Source organism: Dromiciops gliroides, chromosome 2, assembly GCF_019393635.1.
Source record: "Dromiciops gliroides isolate mDroGli1 chromosome 2, mDroGli1.pri, whole genome shotgun sequence".
NCBI classification, from domain to species: Eukaryota; Metazoa; Chordata; class Mammalia; order Microbiotheria; family Microbiotheriidae; genus Dromiciops; species Dromiciops gliroides.
The window spans coordinates 13,757,339-13,777,939 of record NC_057862.1 but is presented as its reverse complement, the minus strand read 5'-3'; the positions used below and the strand labels follow the sequence as shown (position 1 = coordinate 13,777,939).

Here is a 20,601-nt window from a genome sequence, read left to right as displayed (position 1 = left end):
TGCACCACCTAAGCTGCCCCCGAGACAGTCTTTCGATATCCCTAAAACCCAGATGTGAACACGTCCATCCCCTCCTCCAAAATCAGCAAGGACTCTATTACCTCCAAGATACACTGAATCATCAGCCTGGTTGTTAAAGCCCTCTAGTACTTATGTCCAACTAACCTCTCCAGGCTAAAGTCATGTTACTCCTCCTTGAGCATCCTCTCTTCCAACACACTGACTCCTAGTTGTTCCCTGTACATGATATCTCATCTCTAGCCCTTTGCCCAAGTAGCTCCTCATATCTGGAATGGATGGATGCTTTTCTTGCCTCTGCCTAAGAGTCTCCTTTGTCTTTTTCAAGGTATGGCCACAATGCCACCCTGAACTCTTCACCCAGTCACCAGTGCCCTTCCCCTCTTGAAATTACTTTGCATTTAATGACTTATGCACATTTTGTTTCCCCAGGACCTAAGTACTTTCAGGGAAGGAACCATTTTGTGTGTCTATTTCCAGTACCAAGCACAATGCCTGGCACACAGTAGAAAAATTTAAAATCTCTGTTGAATTGTCCCACAATTCAACAGATCACAAGATCACATGGAGGACAGCGTGCTGGAGAGATGAAGTTAGGAATGCCTAGCTCCAAACTTCACCTTAGACACTGCAGCTATACGCAAATGATCTGTCTGAGCCTCTGTTTCCCTATATGTAAAATGGGGGTGATAAGAGTGCCTACCTCAGAGGATTATGGTAAAAAAAATCAACTAATAATAATTTATATAACATCTTAAGGTTTTCAAAGTACTTGACAGATGTTACCTCATTTGATCCTCACAATAACCCTATGAAGTAGGATGCCCACTTTACACATGAGAAAACTGAAGTTGAAGGAAGTTAAGTGACTTGTCTGGGATCACACAGCTAGTAAGTATCTGAGGCAGGATTTGAACTCAGTCCTCCCTGACTCCAAGTCCAGTGTTCCATCCACTGCAGTGCTACCTAAGTTCTATGAGATAACCACGCATAAAGTGCTTTAGAAACCTTCAATTGTACTACAAATATCATGTAATATTGTTATCCAGAAACATTAGGGGTGTGATGATTCCATAGAGAGCATCTTGTCTAAAGCCCGTCCTGGTACACATGAAGAAACTGAGATCCACAGAGGGGAAGGAATTCATATAATAGGATATTATAGATTTGAAACTGGAAAGGCACTGTGGAAGAGGTTGGGCCAAACCCCTTATTGTAAAAATGTTAAAACGCAGGCCCAGAGAACTCAAGCAGCTTGCCTGAGGTCCTTAGGTAGTAAGTGTCAATAACAAATCTGAACCCAGATTAGATCACTCTAGGTACACATTGGATCCTCGGATAATAAACTGTCTGCCCATTCCAATCTTGGCCCCTAATCTATCAGACAAAGAAGGCAAAAGAGGCCAGGATTGGGGGGTGGCTAGGTGGCACAGTGGATAGAGCACCGGCCCTGGATTCAGGAGTACCTGAGTTCAAATCCGGCCTCAGACACTTGACACTTACTAGCTGTGTGACCCTGGGCAAGTCACTTAACCCCCATTTCCCTGCAAAAAAAAAGAGGCCAGGAGATGGGTGCCCCCATTTCCAGGGTCAGCTCAGTGACTAAGACAAAATTAGTGCCCGCGTGCCTTGACTTCCATGCCCATGTGATTGCTACTACAGTAATGAGATTTGGTACGAAGGCTCTCTAGAATGCAGATCCACCTAAAATGTATTCATGTCTGATATGCTAGAAGGGACCTGAGAGGTCACCGAGCCCACCCCTCCCCACTCATTTTGCAAATGAGCTAACTGGCATCAACAAAGGCTAAGTTACTTTCACAAGGTCACACAGATAGTGTCAGAGCTGGGTGTTGAAATACTGACTGAAACCCAGGCTCTGTCATTCTACCATACGGCCTCCTATAGATGAGAATAGACTGGATCTCTCCCAGCCCTGTAACACAGCCAAAGCTCCCAGGTGAAATCAGTCAGGATGAGAGCACCTTGCAGCTGCCTTCCGCTTGCATCCCTGACTCCCACTTTTCTTTGGAGGCTCCATTTCACCTTCCTCACCTTTTCTGGAGTGTCCTGGATGCATTCATGCCACACACTCAAAACTCCAGCACCAAGACCTCTGTGTTCCCACCAATGTGGATGGTTCCTCCAGGGAGGTTGATCCTATCCCACCCCTGTGACTCTCATCCTTGCCTTCTGCCCAGGTCACTACAAGGGGTCCACCCAACTTTCTGGAGCCTTCCTCACTTCCTCTGAACACCAGGTAGATGCCAGGGGTGCACAAGCATTTTCCTACGGGTTATCTCATGCCAGGACCCCATGACCAACCCATCTTTTTTTTTTCCATTGTAGATTCTTTCCCCAATAAAGATGATCATCATCCCAAAGTATTTATGCACTTTTCTAGAACACCAAAATCCTCAGAGAAGACAATTGTAAAGGTCCCAGAAGGTAGCAGAAAGGCACAAGATGACTGTAGTCTACAGAGGATTGCCAAAGATGACTTACATGACAGGAAAAGGATAAAAATATTATCATGAAAACAGAGGGGAAGAAATGTATGGTCCTCCAACAAGAAGGAGGCATTATGGGAAGACAGACCCAGAGCTACACTGGTTTCCCCAGAACATAAAAAGAATAAGAAAGAAGCTTCTCATGTACTGACAGAAAACCCTATGGAGAAAAAAAAAAGATATATACATAATTGCACAGCATCAAAGAATTTCAGAGCTGAAACAAACCCCGTGGGCCGTGTACTTCATATGTGATTTGCATTAATTTATGTGTGGCAGGGGCAGCTAGGTGGCACAGTGGATAGAGCACCGGCCCTGGAGTCAGGAGTACCTGAGTTCAGGTCCGGCCTTAGATACTTAACATTTAACTGGCTGTGTGACCCTGGGCAAGTCACTTAACCCCAATTGCCTCACTAAAAAAAAAAAAAAAAAAATTTATGTGTGGCAATTTGATTTCTCCACCAACCTGTGGAATGTAAGTCATTTGAGGGTAGGAGCTATTTTCTTTCTTCACTGCAAATCAGCAGTGTCTCACACACAGGATTTCACCAATAGTAGCTGCAGAGCAAATAATGTTGAAGAAGGTCGTGTAGTGTAGACAATACCTGAAAAAGAATATCTTCTAAAACATTGTACCTGACAAGTTGGGGTATGGTGCAAAGAGTCCTTCCTAGCTTTGGGATCAGAGGAACTATATTCAAATCCCACCTGTATCACTGACCACCCGTGTGCTCTTGGCCAAGTCCCTTGGCTTCTATAGACCTCTGTTTCCTTGTCTCTCAAATGAGGTTGATCTATGAGGTTGTTTCCAACAGAGGAGCCTACGACACTAAGTAATCATTCAAGTTTTGTTTGAAGACCTCCAGTGAGGGGGACAGTGCATTCAGATGTTGGGTAGCTCAGGATGACAAAGTGTGGATGAACTGTATGTCTCCCACTAGATTGGAAGCTCCTTATGGGCAGGGACTGCCTTCTGCTTCTTTTGTATCCCCAGGTTTAGACTGGGACATAGGAGGCACTTAATAAATGGTTATTGGCTAACTGATCTGATTGATCTGCCAGAGTACAAGGGGTGCCAGCACCATTGAAATCATGGATCCATAAAAGGATTAATAGATCAAGATGAAATTCCTGACACTAGGTACATGACCTTTGCCAAGCCACTACTGCTCATTTGTAAAAGGAATGAGTGCAAAGTGGAAAGGCTGTGGACTCAAAAAAGACCTCAGATTCCCTTGATGACGTTTCCCACTCGGATGATTCCATGGGTTCACTTGGAGCCTCAGTTCCCTTCTCTTCAAAATGAGAGGGTTAGATCAGATGGCCTTCAAGGACCCTTGAATGTTGAAATCTCTGATCCTGTGACAAGATCACTTCTAAAGTCCCTCCCAGCTCTAAATCTATGATCATGTGATTAGTTTTCTAAAGAAAGTTGTGTCTAAGAGCAAAAGGATGGGCCAAGTGACTTCTAAAAGTTCTTCTGGTCTCACAGTGAAAGTTGGGCAGCTAGGTGATATAGATCAGCACCAACTCAAGAAGACTTGAGTTCAAATCCTGACTCAGATACTCATTAGCTAACTGATCTTGGGCAAGTCACTTAGTATTCTAACCTCTCAGGATTGTCGTGAAAATTAAAGATAGTATATGTAAAGGGATTTGCAATTCTTAAAAGGCTACATAAATTCTAACTATTATTAATATTATTACTAGTATTGTTGTTATTATAACTCTCTAACACAGAAGTCATTTCCTAATATGTTTAACACTTCAACTTGACTAGGAAGAATGTCTAATTTTAAAGACAGCAGACACTTAAGGGGGGGAGGTAAGAAATGCTGAGAGGGAGCCTCAGATTTTTGATGTTTCACCCACTTGGAGTGGAAAGTCTTTCAGTTGCTTATTTGGCTTTAGAGGGCAAAGACTGTCTTGGACCCCTCTGAGTGCTCAATGAACATTCCCACCTTAAAATCAAAGCTATCTATTTTACTTTGAGCACTGCGGGACTTCCTATTAATATGACTCTCCTGTTCTGGGGAGCATGTCATCTGAGAAGGAGTTTAGCTGGGATAGGGTAGTTTTAAACTGGCTTTGGCTATTTACATCCCCCGATTTATAAAAATAGGGCCCAAAGACCCAAAGTTCCAGGCCTCATCTGTCATCTATGGGCAAACCAGGGCTATTCTCTGTCCTCATGTGACTCATTTTCCACACCTGTCTTTCATAGGCCTTCCCAAATTCCAAAAAGGCAGGGAGGGCAGCATTCATGTGGCACACTGTTCTCCCCCCCCCCACCATGTGTTGAGTCAGCAGCCTGGGCTGCTGGGCCTGCCAGGGGCTTTACCGACCTCAAAGGATCCTCTGGTCTTTTTTCCTGGTGGCAAGAGAAGCCACACCAAGACTTAGTGGGGAGGAGATATCATGAAGCTTCCCATCCAATCACTTCTTTTCCTAAGGAAATCAAGCCTTCTATGTCCATGTACTGGACTAGAAGGGACCGGTCAGCAACAGCTAGGGACTTTCCCAGACGTGCAGGACACCATTTTGGTGATGCAGTTTTTAGCAGTTGGGGCAAGTCGAGAACGGCCCAGCTTGTTGATTGCCTCTCTATTTTAGACAATCATAAGAAATAAATCAAGTTAGATGACAATTCTGAAAAAATCTATGTTACCTACCAGTGGATGGAATTCTGGTATCTAGACTAGAGGTAAAAAAGGGGAAAGGAGAGTTAAGGGCATGGGGGGGAAGGAGGGGACGGGAAAAGGAAGGAAGAGCAATTTGGTGAAATTTTGAAATCTTTGAAAATCATACTCATTTTATCCCAATACTTCACTGAATGTCAATTCAACTCAATTCCTCCTCCATTTACTAATCCCCTAATGTATGTCAGGCACTGTGCTAGGTTTGGGGAATACAAGGACAAAAAAGTGTGCTTGTACCCAAGAAAGATACATTCCACTGGGGGGAGGGGGGAGGGGGCAGATTCAACATGACCACAGCTAAGTTGAATACAAATAAAAGTGAAAAGGAAGAAAATGTTAACTTTGGGAGAATCAGGAAAGGTTTCATCGACAAAGCAATGCTTTTTCTGAACCTTGACAGGTGACTTGTCAAACAATGGGCTCAGAATAAAAACTCATTCTCTAGATAAATAGAAATGTTTGTGAAATATATATATATATATATATATATATATATATGCTTCAACCGTGCACCATGAGCATGGGTACGATCGCCATCCCCCCAAGTTTTGTGACTATTGTAGAACAAACATATGTGACTTTTGGCAAGTCACTTGCTTCCCTAGAATTCAATTTTCTTACATCTAAAAGAAGGGGGGATCCAGACTAGATGGCCTCTAAGATCTTTTCTAGGTATAGCTTTATGATCTATAGATCCTATTTTGAATGTCCTAGGAGGCTGGTAGCTTTAAGAAATATGTTGTGTTGTTTCATAAAGTAGAGAAACCCTTTGTAACATAAACATGCTAACTGCATCTTTCCTTCTTCAGGTAAATATTGAGGGTATATGCGGACTATATCTAAAAAATGTCAAATGGCCATGATGAAAAGTCTTTAAAGAGGAGATGTTCAGCACTAAAGGAATGATATAGTGGATAAGGCATTAGACTTGCAGTCAGAAAGGCCTGAGTTCAAATCCTGCCTCCTCCATTTACTAATTATGACCCTAAGCAGATTATTTCATTTTCTGAACTTCAATTTCTTCTTCTGTAAAATGGGGGTAACAGCATCTACAACCTACCTCCCAAGTTTGTGAGAATTAGATGAGATGATCCCACTGTGAATTTTAGGGCACTCTGGAAACACCATTTGTGATAAATTACCATCTAAGTTTAGGTTTTTGAACACTGAGAGTTTTTGTTAGCATCAAGTAAATCATTTCTCATATGACCAAAATGGAGGTTTTGTAATTAGGCCCAAAGAGAGAGAAGGAACGAAGGCGTGGAAACTTAAATATTTAATGTAGCAGAAGTGAATCCAGTTTCATTGAAGTCAAAAGTTAAAATTAAAACATGAGAAACACTCCCATCTCCATTCCCCGCTATATTTGAAATAATTACATCACGGGATATTTTAACATCATAATTAGTCCTCACCATTAGCATCATTTAAACCACATTAACCCAATACCTCATAAAGCAACACTCTGAATAAGAAAATCAGACAAGCCACTGGAATGAAGACAAGCACTGGCATGTTTTAGTAGCTAGAGGATATTGGTTTTTAAACAACTAATATCAGTTTCATATGGTCACCATGGCATAGTGGGCAGGGCACTAGTCTTGGATTCAGGAAGATTGGCATTCAAAGAAGCAAAAATTCTGAGGGTTGGTGGGAGCAACATGGTCATCTCATCTAACCCCCATATGAAAGGAATCCCCAGTATAAGTTCCTTGGCCAGTGGTTATATATTCTCTACTTGAAGACCTCCACGGACTAGATCGAATTCAAATGTTGCCCATGACATTCACTAGCTGTGTGATACTGGGGAAGTCAGCTTGTTTCTCTAAAGACTTAGGCAACTCTCAATGTCATTTATTAAGTCAGAGATGAATTGAGATCTCACCAGAGGGCATTCTCATGCTGGGAGTTTATTCCACTGATGAAATCATAGATTCTCTTTGTGTGCCCTGGATGAAAATTTGAGGAAATATTTAACAATATGAGTGAGCCAAGGTTCTCAAAAGGAAAGTTCAGCCACTCAACATGACTCCTTTTGTTTTAAAGAATTCCAAAGGTTCTGGAGCTAGAAGGGACTTCAGGAGTTATCTCATCCAACCCCCGCATTTTATAAATGATAAAACTGAATCCCACAGCAGAAGAAGTGGCTTGGCCAAGATTACTCAGGCATTAAGTAACAGAACCTGAATTAAAACTCAGGTTCTCTCATGAAAACTGGATCTATTTCCATTGGGCTACACATAGTGTGAGTCTCTGGTCCAGCTTTAGGACACTTTGGGGCATAGAACCAGCTTATAGTTGGGGAAGTTGATATGAGGAAACTGGGCATGGAAGGAGCTTCCCCTTCACACCCACCCTGTGTGCCATGGGGTTGCTTCCTTTCTAAACTGATTCATTTCTTGCTATACTTCTGGACTGAAATTGTAGTAAGAACCTTTAAAATTATCATTCTGTGTTGCTGCCTTGGGATAGTGTCCAATTATTACTCCACCCTACTTATATCTCTGCTTCTTTGCTATATAGAAAAATCAAGACAGATAAAGGGAAGGCTTTGCCCCCATATTAGCCTGTATATCCTAATGAGAGCAGGGAGTGCACTGTATCAAAACTTTCTATCTTGCTAAACACCTAATGTTGGTACTTTATGAATGTATGTTGATTAAATGAATAAATATGGCACAATAGTCTTTTCTATGGTGGCAAAGAATGGGAAACTGAAGGAATGTCCCCCTATCAATGGATGTGATGGAATGCCATTTTATTATAAGAAAGGTTGAAGAGGGTGGCTTCAGAGAATCCTGGGAAAATGTGTATGGGCTAATGAAGAAATGAGCAGAAGCAGAACAATTTATACAAATAACAACAATAACTCCAACCAACACAATGACCAACCACAATTCCAGAGGACTCAACATAAAGCCTACTGCCTACCACTCTGAGTACAGACTGAGATATATGGAGGAGGGACAAAGAGACCATGGCCAATGTAGAATTAGTTTTGCTTGAATGTACATGTTTGTACTTAAGGGGTTTTTTTTCTTATTATTCTTTTTTTATATTCCTCAGTGGGCAGGAGAGATGAGAGTAGGGGGGAAAGTGGAACTTCATGAAAACTAAAATCAAATTTAATTTTAAAAATTACAATAACAAAAAACTGCCATGATACATTGGTAAGAACACCAAGTGTGGAGTTAGAGGACCCGGGTTCAAATCTGACCTCTGCCACTTATTCCTTGTACGATGTTGAGGAAGCCACGTAACATCTCTAGGACTTAGTTTCCACATATGAAGAAATAAAGAGCTTGCACAAGATGGTGCCCAATATCCCTTCTAACTAACTCTATTAAAGTCCTAAATATCAAATATGCTAAAGCCTTGATTATATTGCCTTCTATAAACCAAAGTGCAAAGAATAATAATTACTATCATCATTTGTATAGAATTTTAAAGTTTGAAATAATAAAGCAAATGGCTTTACTATCTCATTTTGTCATCAAAACAAATCTGGAAGAGAGGTGTTGTTATTATTATCCTCATTTTATATATAGAAAGAATTTATATAGAGATAGTGGTTAAGTGAATTGCTTGCCCATGGTTACCCATTTAGTAAATGATTTGAACTCAGGCCTTGCTGACTGCAGGCATTGCTGTCTGATCCACTTGGCCACCTTGCTGCATGGGTCCAACTCTATAATATTTAATAGCTGTGTGACCTTAAGTCCATTACTTCAACTTAATTTCCTCAGCAGTAAAATGAGGTGATGGACTAGTTGATAACTCAGGTCTCTTCCATTTGCGAATCTATACTCAGATGACTAATAAAACTAGGATTAGAATTCAAATCATTTAGGTTATATTTGACGATCTAACCAGCAGAGCCTCTATCTCCTTTTTGCAATAATACAATATCTGCCATACGCTGTGATGTAATTCTACAAAGAGAACAGAGATAAAACATCTCATACTATGCTTCTTTTCTCTTCCTCCCCTTGAAGGAAAATGGACAAAGAAAATATGGCGGACCTCCCCCTGGCTGGGATGCTGCACCCCCAGAGCGGGGCTGTGAAATTTTTGTTGGAAAACTTCCCCGAGACCTTTTTGAGGATGAACTCATACCACTTTGTGAAAAAGTGAGTCGTGGTCCCTCTTCTAATCCACCCACTATCATCTCACTTCTGGCAGTCTCTGGGCCAACTGTGTTCCTCTGAGCCTCCCTTTGACCTGTTCTTCACTGGCTTTCCAGCCTCCACCTACTTCTCCCTAATTTGGGGTATCCCTTGAGGCTCAGATGTCAGCCTCCTGTTCTTGGACCCTGATGCTCCCAGCTTCTGTTTCCCTTTTCATGCCTCCCCAATTTCCATCTCTATCACCAGTCCTAGCTTATCTCCAGATCTCCATTTACCCTTGAGACATCTCTGACCCAGCTAATGTGGCTTATTTACCATTCCGTTTATAAAACACTTCATCTCCCATCTCCATGTTTTTCCCAGGTTGTCCCTATGCCTGGAATGTGTTCCCTCCTGATTTCTGCCTTTTAGATTCTCCAAATTCCATCAAAGCTCATCTCATGCCACTTGTATATGACACTCTCCTACCCAATCCATCATTTTGTATTTACTCTGCATGTCTTTTGTAATTATTTGTATATGTTTTGCATTTTCTTTAACATGTTTCTACCCAATGGAATGTAATCCTTGTAAGGACAGGAACCATTCCATGTTTGTTTGGGGTATTTTTAGCCTGGGTTTAGCACAGTACATGGTGCCTGATGGTTCAGAAGTGCTTCCTGAATGGTGACGGTGCAAAGCCATTAGAATGGAAGGTCCTTGAGACTCTTTCCTTTTTTTGTATTTCTATAGTTTAGTAAACAGTGCTAGCATGGGTTTAATAAATGGTTTCTGTAACTTTCTTTTTATTGCACTATGTTATGGAAATACTCATTTTATTCAATACATTTTTTTAAATTAAGTTTAAAAAGAATAAAATGAACAAAACCCCCCAAAACCACAATTTTTGATTGAATGAATGTTTTGAAAGGAAATGTCTATTAAACAAATAGGAGAACTGACAGAGAGCAAACTATATGGGTCAGTTAGATAAAGACAAAGAAAGACTTGGAAAAAAAACATTTGTGGCAATAACAAGAAGAGCAAATTTGACATTAAATCATGCAAAGAGCCAATCTCACTAGTGGAAAAATGTCCAAAGAGTATAAATAGACAATTAACAAAAGAATAAATTATTAACACTTTTAAAACTCTTCAAGCTCTCTAATAAAAAAATGCAAATGGAAACCATTTCAAATATCAGCTCATACCCATTCAAATTGACCCCTCCCTCCAAAAATAGTTAAAACCAATGTAGGCAGGGCTGGGGAGAAACATACTCAGTAGAGTGGAGTGGAAAGATCGCTGCCCTTACTGTCTGAGAACCTGGCTTCAAGTTCTTTGCCGTGGGATCTTGGAGAAATCATTGAACTTCTTTGAGGCTCAGTTTCTGCTGTTAGCAATCATGGCTTTCACCTATATGACCTCTATGACTTTTTAAATAACTAATATTCAATGAATATCTTATATTTATGTTAACATTATTTGTAATGGGGGAAGGGACTTTTTAATAAACTTTTTTTATTTAAAGTTTTGAGTTCCAAATCCTAACTCTCTTTACCTCCCTCCCTCCACCCTCTCCCTGAGGCAGTAAGCAATCAAATATACGTTATACATGTGCGATTATGTAAAACATTGCCATTTGTATGAAAAAACTCATAAGGAAAAAAATGAAAAAAAGTGAAAAATCGCCTGCTTCAGTCTGTGTTCAATCAATATCAGTTCTTTCTTTGGAGGTGGATAGTATGGTTCATCATTAGTCCTTTGGCATTGTCTTAGATCCTTGTATTGCTGCTGAGAATAGCTAAGTCATTCACAGTTCTTCATCAAACAATATTGTCGTCACTGTGCACAACATTCCCCTGGTTCTGCTCACTTTACTATACATCAGTTGATATAAGTATTTCCAGATTTTTCTGAAATTATGCTGTCATTTCTTATAGCACAATAATATTCCATTACACTCATATACCACAGCTTGTTTAGCCATTCCACAATTTATGGGCATTCCTTTGACTTCCAATTCTTAGGCACCACAAAAAAGAGCTGCCATAAATATTTTGTACAAATAGTTCTTTTTCTCTTTGGGGGGTATTGATGGATCAGAGTGTATATATGGTTTTATAGCCCTTTGTGCTTAAATCCAAATTGCTCTCCAGAATGGTTGGATCAGTTCACTTCTCCACCAAGAGTTGGATTAGCATCCCAGTTTTCCCACATTCCCTCCAACATGCAACATTTTCCTTTTTTTATTATATTTTTCACTCTGATAGGTGTGAGGTACCTCAGATTGTTTTAATTTGCATTTCTCTAATAGTGATGTAAGGGAATTTTTCATATGACTATACATAGCTTTGCTTCTCTGTCTGGAAACTGCCTGTTCATATCCTTTGACCATTTATCCATTGGGGAATGACTTATATTTTTACAAATTTGACTGAGTTCTCTATATATTTGAGAAATGAGGCCTTTATCAGAGATACTTATAATAATTCTTTCCCAGTTTTCTGCTTTCCTTATAATTTTGGTTGCATTGGGTTTTTTCTGCAAAAGCATTTTTATTTTATATAATAAAAATTATCTATTTTACGTTTTGTAATGCTCTCTATATTTCTTTGGTCCTAACTTCTTCCCCTGTCCATAAATCTGATAGATAAACTACTCCCTGTTCTCTTAATTTGTTTATGGTATCAGGGGGAATGAATTTGGGGGGGGGTTATTATTTTATTTATTTTATTCTGAACTTAAGAAATAAGACAAGTATTAATTATGGAATGTCTAAACAATCTGGTTTTTCAATGTAACCAAATACAATACTACTAGTAGTAGTAGAGTATAAAGAAATGTGGAAACCTACAAAAGAATGTGAAGAAAGCAGAATCAAATCAGCATATGGATTAATTTTATCTTTGTAAAAGGAAATATGCATATACATTTATATACATATATGTATGTATGCAAATCAGTTGTAAGTATAAATTTAATTTAGTTTGTTATTTAAAGTTACATTAATATGTGTGGGGTTTTTTTTCAAAAGATGATAGTGGCTTGCTCCCAGCTGTTTCTCTGACAGCTGTCTTCTTCAACAACTTACTCTATATGTTGCTTTAAATGGAAATGAAGATAGAAATAGGTCAGAGGAAGAAGTCACACAACTGTAACTAGGAATGTTTGTGTCTGGGCAAGTCCCACAGACTGTGGCAGTTGTGGGGAGGGAGGAGGGACATAAGAAGCTTAGGGAAGGGGCAAAGACCGTGAAATATCAATACAGGAAGGCTGCTATAAAGAACTGGAGTTGAGCGAGGGAGTGCTCTCTTTCTAGGGAGGTGCTCTCTTTCTAGGACCTCAAAGGTTTATAAGGATTGTTAGCAATTTCAAAATTTGGCACTCTGTGACAAAGTCCTAGTAGCACCACCCTAGTCCATTTCTGGTTGGTATCCTCAAAATTGGTGTTCCTTTATCTAAGCTTAATGGTTAGATGATACTTTGTATTCTTATTACCTTCTCCTTTCACAGAGAAGAAAATTATAGGATCATAAGATTTTTTTACCTAGAAGGGACCTTTGAGGTAGTCTAGTCCAACCTATTTTTCCCACTGATGAAACTGAAGCCAAAAGGACTCATATGACTTACCAAAGTCATACAGGCCATTAGTGTGACATTCATTACAAAGATCCAAGTCTAGAACTGCTAACTCTAAATCCAGCACTTTTTCCTAAATAAGAAAAGGGAGAGTCAGCATCTCCAGAGATTCAAATTCTATCTTTAGGAGTAAGGACCCAGTCATTCCTGAAACTAGGACTTTTGCTGATGATGCACGTTCAGGTCTCTATAACATTCTGAAAATGTATCTAGGTCCTCCCCCTACTCTACTCCCACCCCCATTACTGTTATCTCCTGATAAAGGATGCTTCATCCTAGGTATAGAAGGAATCAGGAACCAGACATGAAGCAGACTTGAACCAAGAACCAATCCCCCTGGAATACATATGCCAAGTTTAGAATGGAAAAGGTTTGGGGGTCACACAGGATCCCAACCTAGTGTTGAAAGGTTAAGGCTCCTCTCTGTTTTGTATTTTTATAGTTTGGTAAAATCTACGAAATGCGGATGATGATGGATTTTAATGGAAATAACCGAGGCTACGCTTTTGTCACATTCTCCAACAAGCAGGAGGCCAAAAATGCCATCAAGCAGCTGAATAATTATGAAATTAGGTAAGACTCCTCTCATTGCATGTCATCATGACTGCACTATCAGGGGTTTCCAGCCATCTGACTGTAAGCATGAATCAGCTTGGCATAATGCTCTGTGGGTAGCCATTTGGGTCAAGAAGGCCCTAAATTCATATCTCATCTCAGATATCCACTAACTATGAAGAAAGGTTAATGGCAGTATTTGTCTATAAAATTGTCTATAGAACAAGCATTTATTAAACACTAACTGTGTACTAGGCATACAAATACAAACAAAACCTTGCCCTTAAATTTTAAATCAATGAGACAACACATAAAAGGGAGCTGAGGTATGTGTGGGGGTGGGATGAGGAGGGATGAAGGTTCCCAGTGCAGGAGCATGGTTTGGAAGCCCTAGAATTCAGAAACAGAGCCGAGGGCATGGGGAGATGAAGGCTGGCTGGTTTGAGTTTCTCCACAAAATGGAAGCCGCAGAACAAACTCACAAATGGGAGAAGTGGGCCAGCCTGGTAGAGGACTATTTCAGGGTTAGAAGCTGCAGGTGAATTGGATGTCCCAGAATGAGGAGGCCCCAGGTGCCAAGGATGCTTCCAAAGCAAGACTGAAGCCTGGTTTTGAAGCCTGGAAAGCTGGAACCAAAGTCAGGAGGGAAATGAAGGCCCAGAGCATCTATCACAAAGGGACATTGTACCAAAAGGATGCAAGTTTACATGAATGGTGGCTACTACAAAAGAATAACATTTTGGAGGGATCGCAACAGTCATCCAGTCTAACCCCCACCCAAAAATGAATCTCCATGTGAATCCACAAGTGATCATCCAATCTCAGTTTAAAGGCCTCTAAGCATGGGGGACTCCCCACTTCCTGAGACAGCCCATTCCATTTACATCATTAGGAAGTTATTAGGAATAACCTCTGGAGGAAGAGGAGAAGGAGGAAGAGGAAGATATTCCTTATATCAAGCCTAGATTTGCCTCTACAGATTCCTTCCTCCTCTTCCACTTTGTTCTCTGGGGCCAAGTAGGACATATGTAATCATTCTTTCATGGGATCAAGAAATCAAATAATCAAATAGAATAATCACCCCCCCCCCAGCCTTTTTTTCTCTCAGCTAAACATCTCCAGTTCCTCCAACCGGTCCTTGTATGCAATGTACTCAAGGCTCTTCACCATCTTATTTGCCTTGTTTTGGAAATTCTTCAGTCTAACATTGGTCTTAACATCCAGAAATGAACATGACTATCACCTCCTCTTTCCTGGAAAGTATATCTTTCTTAATGCAGTCTAAAATTGCATTAGAGTTTTTTTGATTTTCATATCTAAACTGTTGATAGGCAATAAGCAAGAAAAGCTGACCTTAAAGTCAGGAATATCTGGGTTCAAGTCCTGTCCTGACACAGACTGACTGAGTGATCCTTCCTATCAAGTCATTTATCATCCCAGTGCCCTGAGCAACTCTCTAACACCATACACTGCCAAGAAGGTGCTGACCTGCATTGGTAGAGTGTTACTTCACCTGGAAGTTACTTATTTTAATGAAATTCCAGGTTCAATATTTAACCTTGGCTTGTTAAGTGGAAATGCCTGGGACTGCCTGCCTTTCCTATAGAAACTGATGGTTGTGACAAGATTTCTCTATGTGAGGGACAGGAACCCCAGAATCTAGACCTGTGCTTACCACTCATTGTATGATAAGGCACTGAGTAAATCACTTGGCCTCACCCAAAATATGAGGGGGTGTTAATGTCTCCAAGGATCTTTCCTGCTCCACCAAGGAATAGATGAGTAGATATCTGGCAAAAGATCTGGAGAACCAAAGGTGTTTAAAACTTGGCAGGAAAGGGCTTCTCACTGAGTAAAACTACTGTTTTTCTTGCAGGAATGGACGCCTCCTTGGGGTGTGTGCCAGTGTAGACAACTGCCGATTATTTGTTGGGGGAATCCCCAAAACCAAAAAGAGGGAAGAAATCTTGTCAGAGATGAAAAAGGTCACAGAAGGCGTGGTTGATGTCATCGTGTACCCCAGCGCTGCTGACAAAACCAAGAACCGGGGGTTTGCCTTTGTGGAGTATGAAAGTCATCGAGCAGCGGCGATGGGCAGGAGGAAACTACTCCCAGGTTTGCAGCTCTCCCCAGCCCCCCATCAAAGGAAAAAAACCCACCACCCCCTTCTCTACAGCTGTCACTGGGAATGAGAGAAAATGGGCTTCCTTCCTTTGCCATTCAAAAGCAAATAAGCTTTCCTCTTGGTCTTCCTGTGCCTTGAATTTTAGAATGTTTTACACAAGTTACACAAATAAGATGGATGAGGAAAAAATAATGGAGACAGAGGACCTTGACTTAAGATCCCAGGTCTGCAATTTATTACTTGTGTTACACAGGGCAAGGTGTCCCCTGCCTCTGGGTCTGGAATTCTTCCCCTAGAAAAGGATAGAGTTGGTCTCAGGGATCTCTGAGATCTCTTCTAGCTCTGGGTCCCAGGATTCTAAAATAGAAACTTCATCCCTCTTTTATATCACTAGTTATGCTTGGAAACATGAACACATTAAGTTGGTCTGATAATAATTTCTAAATATACATGTGTGTAGACACATATATGTATACATGCATGCATATGTGTGGAGATATATTTGTGTGTGTATATATGTGTGTGTAGAGATAGAGAGATGGAGATGAGAGAGAGAGAGAGAGAGAGAGAGAGAGAGAGAGAGAGAGAGAGAGAGAGAGATGTTGCCCAGCAAAGACATTAAGTTTCTTAGCACTTGTCTTAGGAATATATCATTTATAAATTGATACCAACAATAGTCGGGACATTTCTTGTTTCAGGTCACGTTATACTGCTGCTCATCTGAGTTTGGCATGGTGGTGGTGATGATAGAGATTATTATTGTGATAATAGTGATGATATTCTCAAAACTTTATAGATCTTATAAGCCCTTACAAGGGCTTCATACTGCTTTTCTCAATGGAACCCTTAGCTCTAAGGCAAACAACAAAGAATTGCATACCGTTAAGATCAATCTTAAGATATAATTTTATCCCTGGGCCTAGGGTAGGTTAAATAAGAGCACAGATTGTGAACATACTTAAACCTAAAGAAAAGCCACACAACCTGAAGGCATTGAAACTCCACACAACACAAACTCCAAAAATTCCACCTAATAGTGAAATAGATAACAAAAACAATCCTGCTGTCTGAAATTATTTTGAAGAGGAAAAGACACATTTAGACTGAAATTTGAAAAATGCCCTTTTGGAGTTTGTTGGCACCAGTCCCATCAGAAGAAAGAATAATCAAACCAAAACAAAGTCATTGAAAATAGCTATAATCTGCAATAATCTTCATGAGCAAACATAGCTTCCCACAACATTTGACAAAAGTATAAAAATAGTTTGGAAGTTACACACAAATGCATATGCATGAGTTTTTAATAGCTAGCATTTATACAGCACATGAAGGTTTACAAAGTTCTTTACAAGCATTATCTCATTTGATTCTCACAACCCTGGGAGTTATATGCTATTATTACACCCATTTTACAAATAAGGAAACTGAGGTAGTTCTTATTGACCATTGCCCCATTATTTCTAAGGATGCCACCATGGTATAATAAACTCTGGAGATAGTTGCTGAAGACATGTGGAAAGGTTTTATAAGAACCATCACTATATAACCAGTATTTGCATAAAAAACTTGAAGTCCATGTGGCCCAATTAAAGGTAAGAAAGAAAGAGGAAAAAAAAGGAAAGAACAAAGAAAGAGAAGGAGGAAGGAAGGAAGGAAGGAAGGGGGGAAGGAAGGAAGGATTTAGAAAATAAAAATATATCAGAAACCTCTGACTAAAAATTCAAAGAAAAAGTCTAAAGGTTGAGGTGATATGTGGAGAAAACACATTGTAGGAAACAAAGTGAACAATTTAACACTAATCACAAACTTTACTAGAGCAAGAGAGAAGGCAGAGGATCTCTGGAGAAGATGACAAAAAGGCAAGTTGGCTCAATGGACAAACAGAAATCTGGACCACCTGATGAGATCATGGATGGCAGTGCTGTAATATCACAGGAGATAGATGAATCTCCACATTCTCTGCAAAACTGGAAAGAAGAAAAAAACAGTATACCAAAAGACCCATGAATGGGAGGGGATACTTCTTGCCAATTTTATCATCTTTGAACTAGTTGCCTTAAAGTGGCACATTTACCCAGCCTTTGTTGATTATCACAGCTTTTGAATCAGTTCCACATTCATGTTTCATTTATGTACTAAAATGCTATAAAATAGACCCAAACATAGGGAAAATTCCAGAGGATTTGATGTGTTTATGGAAAGTATCTCTATTTAAAGCATGCCACCCTTGGGCCATAGGAATGTCGATGTATAGTGGGAATGAACCTTTGAGCTCACCTGGTTCAATCTCCTCTTATGACAGTTGAAGTCACCAGAAATGAAATGACCTGGTCAAGTCACAGATGTAATGAGAAAAAGAATCAGAGCTTGAATTCAAGCTCCATGCTAAATGTGAAGAACACTTGATATAAAACACATTTTTCAGGGAGATCATTTAAGCCCATCATGGTCTTAGAACCCATGTGTTCCTGTCTCCAAATTCAGTCCAGGGGCAGCTAGGTGGCACAGTGGATAGAGCACTGCTCCTAGAGGACCTGAGTTCAAATCCAGCCTCAGACACTGGACACTTAATAGCTGAGTGATCTAGGTTAAGTCCCTTAACCCCAATTGCCTCACCAAAAGAAAAAATCAGTCCAGAAATATTTATTGTGTTTGAAGGATTCAGGCAAGCTTCAGACTCAGTCAGGCCAGGTTATAGAAGAGGTCCAAGTCCATTCTATCACTGGTCACTTAAATCAATCCAAGGATAAAATGGAGGACAAAATGAATTCTTCCTGCCAAGTTTCATAGGAAATAGACTTATCAACTGGACTAAGCAAAGGTAACTAAATGTAGCTGGAGCTACCAGTATGGTGTAGTGGATAGACCATTAGACTTGAATTCAGGGGGGCAGTTAGGTAGCACAGTGGATAAAACACTAGGCCTGGATTCATAAGAACCTGAGTTCAAATCTTACCTCAGACCCTTGACACTTACTAGCTGTGTGACCCTGGGCAAGTCACTTAACACCCATTGTCCAGCCAAAAAAAACAAGACCTGGAGTCAGGAGGATCTGGATTTTAATTTTGCCATGGATATTTACAACCTGTGTGACCCATGCAAGTCACAACTGCTATGAGCCTCCATTTTTTATCTATAAAATTAGGATATCAGTAGCACCTGCCTTACAAAATTATTGCAAGAAATGAAGAAATTATAACACTTTATAAATCTTAAAACCCTATAAGCAGGGGCAGAGCCAAGATGGTGGAGGAAAGACATTAAACGCACAGAAGCTCCTGATACAGTCACCCCCAAAATAGCAATAAAACCCTATAGGATGGTGGGGCAGCTAGGTGGCACAGTGGATAAAGCACTAGCCCTGGATTCAGAAGGACCCAAGTTCAAATCCAGATTCAGATGCTGGACACTTGCTAGCTGTGTGACCCTGGGCAAGTCACTTAATTCTCATTGCCCCCCACAAAAAAAACCCTATAGGATGCCAGTCATTATTATGCTATCCATTTCCACTGGTTCCTCCAACTAAGGTATAGTCCTAATACTAGAAATTCTGTTCCATGCCTGATTGAGAAATGGCAAGAAGAGGGAACAGGCTTATGTGATCCTCACCCCCACCCAGCATGGGCTCAGAGCATTACATCTGAGTTCTCAAATCACCCTTGAAATGACCAGGCCAGCGCAGGCAGGTGTGACCTAAGCTGCCGCAGAAAGTTTTTGGAATGAAAGACACATCCATCATCTGAGAAGCAGGACAGGAGACCGATGGAAAGAGACCAGACATAGCCACTGCTACACGTGGCAATCCACAAGAGGCAAAGCAGACAAGAGCCCTTCTGCCCTGGCCACCTTCCACACTCTGCACAAGACCCTTCGGTATAAATGAGCATCCCACTAAGGTCTATAGAGACATGCGCACATCAGGGAAATCTCCTGGCATCCTATAAAGTGCAGCCCTGACCTTCCCCAGCCATGGAGGCTGACCTGGGTCTGGAACACTCTGCAAGCAACCTCAAGGATTCGTAAAGACTCTCTACTGCCTGGTATAAGCAGCCAAGCCCACTCTTTTCCATGGAGTCATCAAATCACAGCATGGGATGGAGCCACAGGCTCTGTCTAGTCCAATTTATACCTAAATAAGAATTCTCACTAGAACACATTCATCAAGCTTTGCTTGAGCATCTTCAGCCACTTCCTAAGTGTCCCATTCCATGTCCCATGGCAGTGCTGACATATTTTTCGTGAAGCCTAAATTTGCCTCTTTCCAATTTCTACCCTTTGCTCCTAGTTCTGTTCTCTGGGGCCAAACGCTGCCAGTCAAATCTCTCTTCTCCATGTAATACTTGAAGACAAACATCTATGTAAAACTCCTTTAAATCTTCCACTGTATTTCACCCCCCCTCCCTTTTCCATAATGGCTCTGTGGCAAAACTGATAGCTGTTCAGAAACACTGTTTGCCAGGATGCTGACTCAGCTCACATCTCTCAGGTTTGTCACTGTCCCTGGCCAGGGTGCTGATACAGCTAGAAATGGAACTCTGTGGCTACAAAGTACAAACTGGGTATGAGATGCATTTTTCTTAGGTCAGACCTGTTTTCTCACTTGAAAGGTAGTAGAAAAAAAATCCAGCTCCTTTTCAGATGACTAGGAATATATTTGGTTTTTCCTCTACTCCTTTTGTTATACTCTATCATCTTGGAAAGTCGCAGGTACCTTAAAGCTAACTTATGCTAGCCCTCAATTTATACTTGCAATGATTTTGACCCTGACAGAATGAGCAAAAATGTGATCCCTAAGCAGAGGTGCCCAGGAAAAGGCAGTTTATTGGAAGATTTTTACTTGACCAAAGTAAAATCATACCAGTATACCTCACATAATAAAAGTTGAAACTGGATCATAACTGTATGGACTTCCTTGCTATGTATGAAACAGAAGGCAAAATGGAAGG

General features: G+C 40.6%; 1 protein-coding gene across 3 annotated transcripts in view; it reads left to right on the top strand.

The window, feature by feature from the left end:
- A1CF (APOBEC1 complementation factor) overlaps positions 1 to 20,601 on the top strand; it is a 102,428-nt gene that overhangs the window by 49,623 nt on the left and 32,204 nt on the right. For all 3 annotated transcript variants that reach the window (XM_043983145.1, XM_043983144.1, XM_043983146.1), the window contains 3 exons: positions 9,223 to 9,357; positions 13,418 to 13,548; positions 15,407 to 15,645. In XM_043983145.1, the coding sequence (XP_043839080.1) occupies positions 9,223 to 9,357; positions 13,418 to 13,548; positions 15,407 to 15,645 (505 nt within the window). The remainder of the gene's footprint in view (positions 1 to 9,222; positions 9,358 to 13,417; positions 13,549 to 15,406; positions 15,646 to 20,601) is intronic.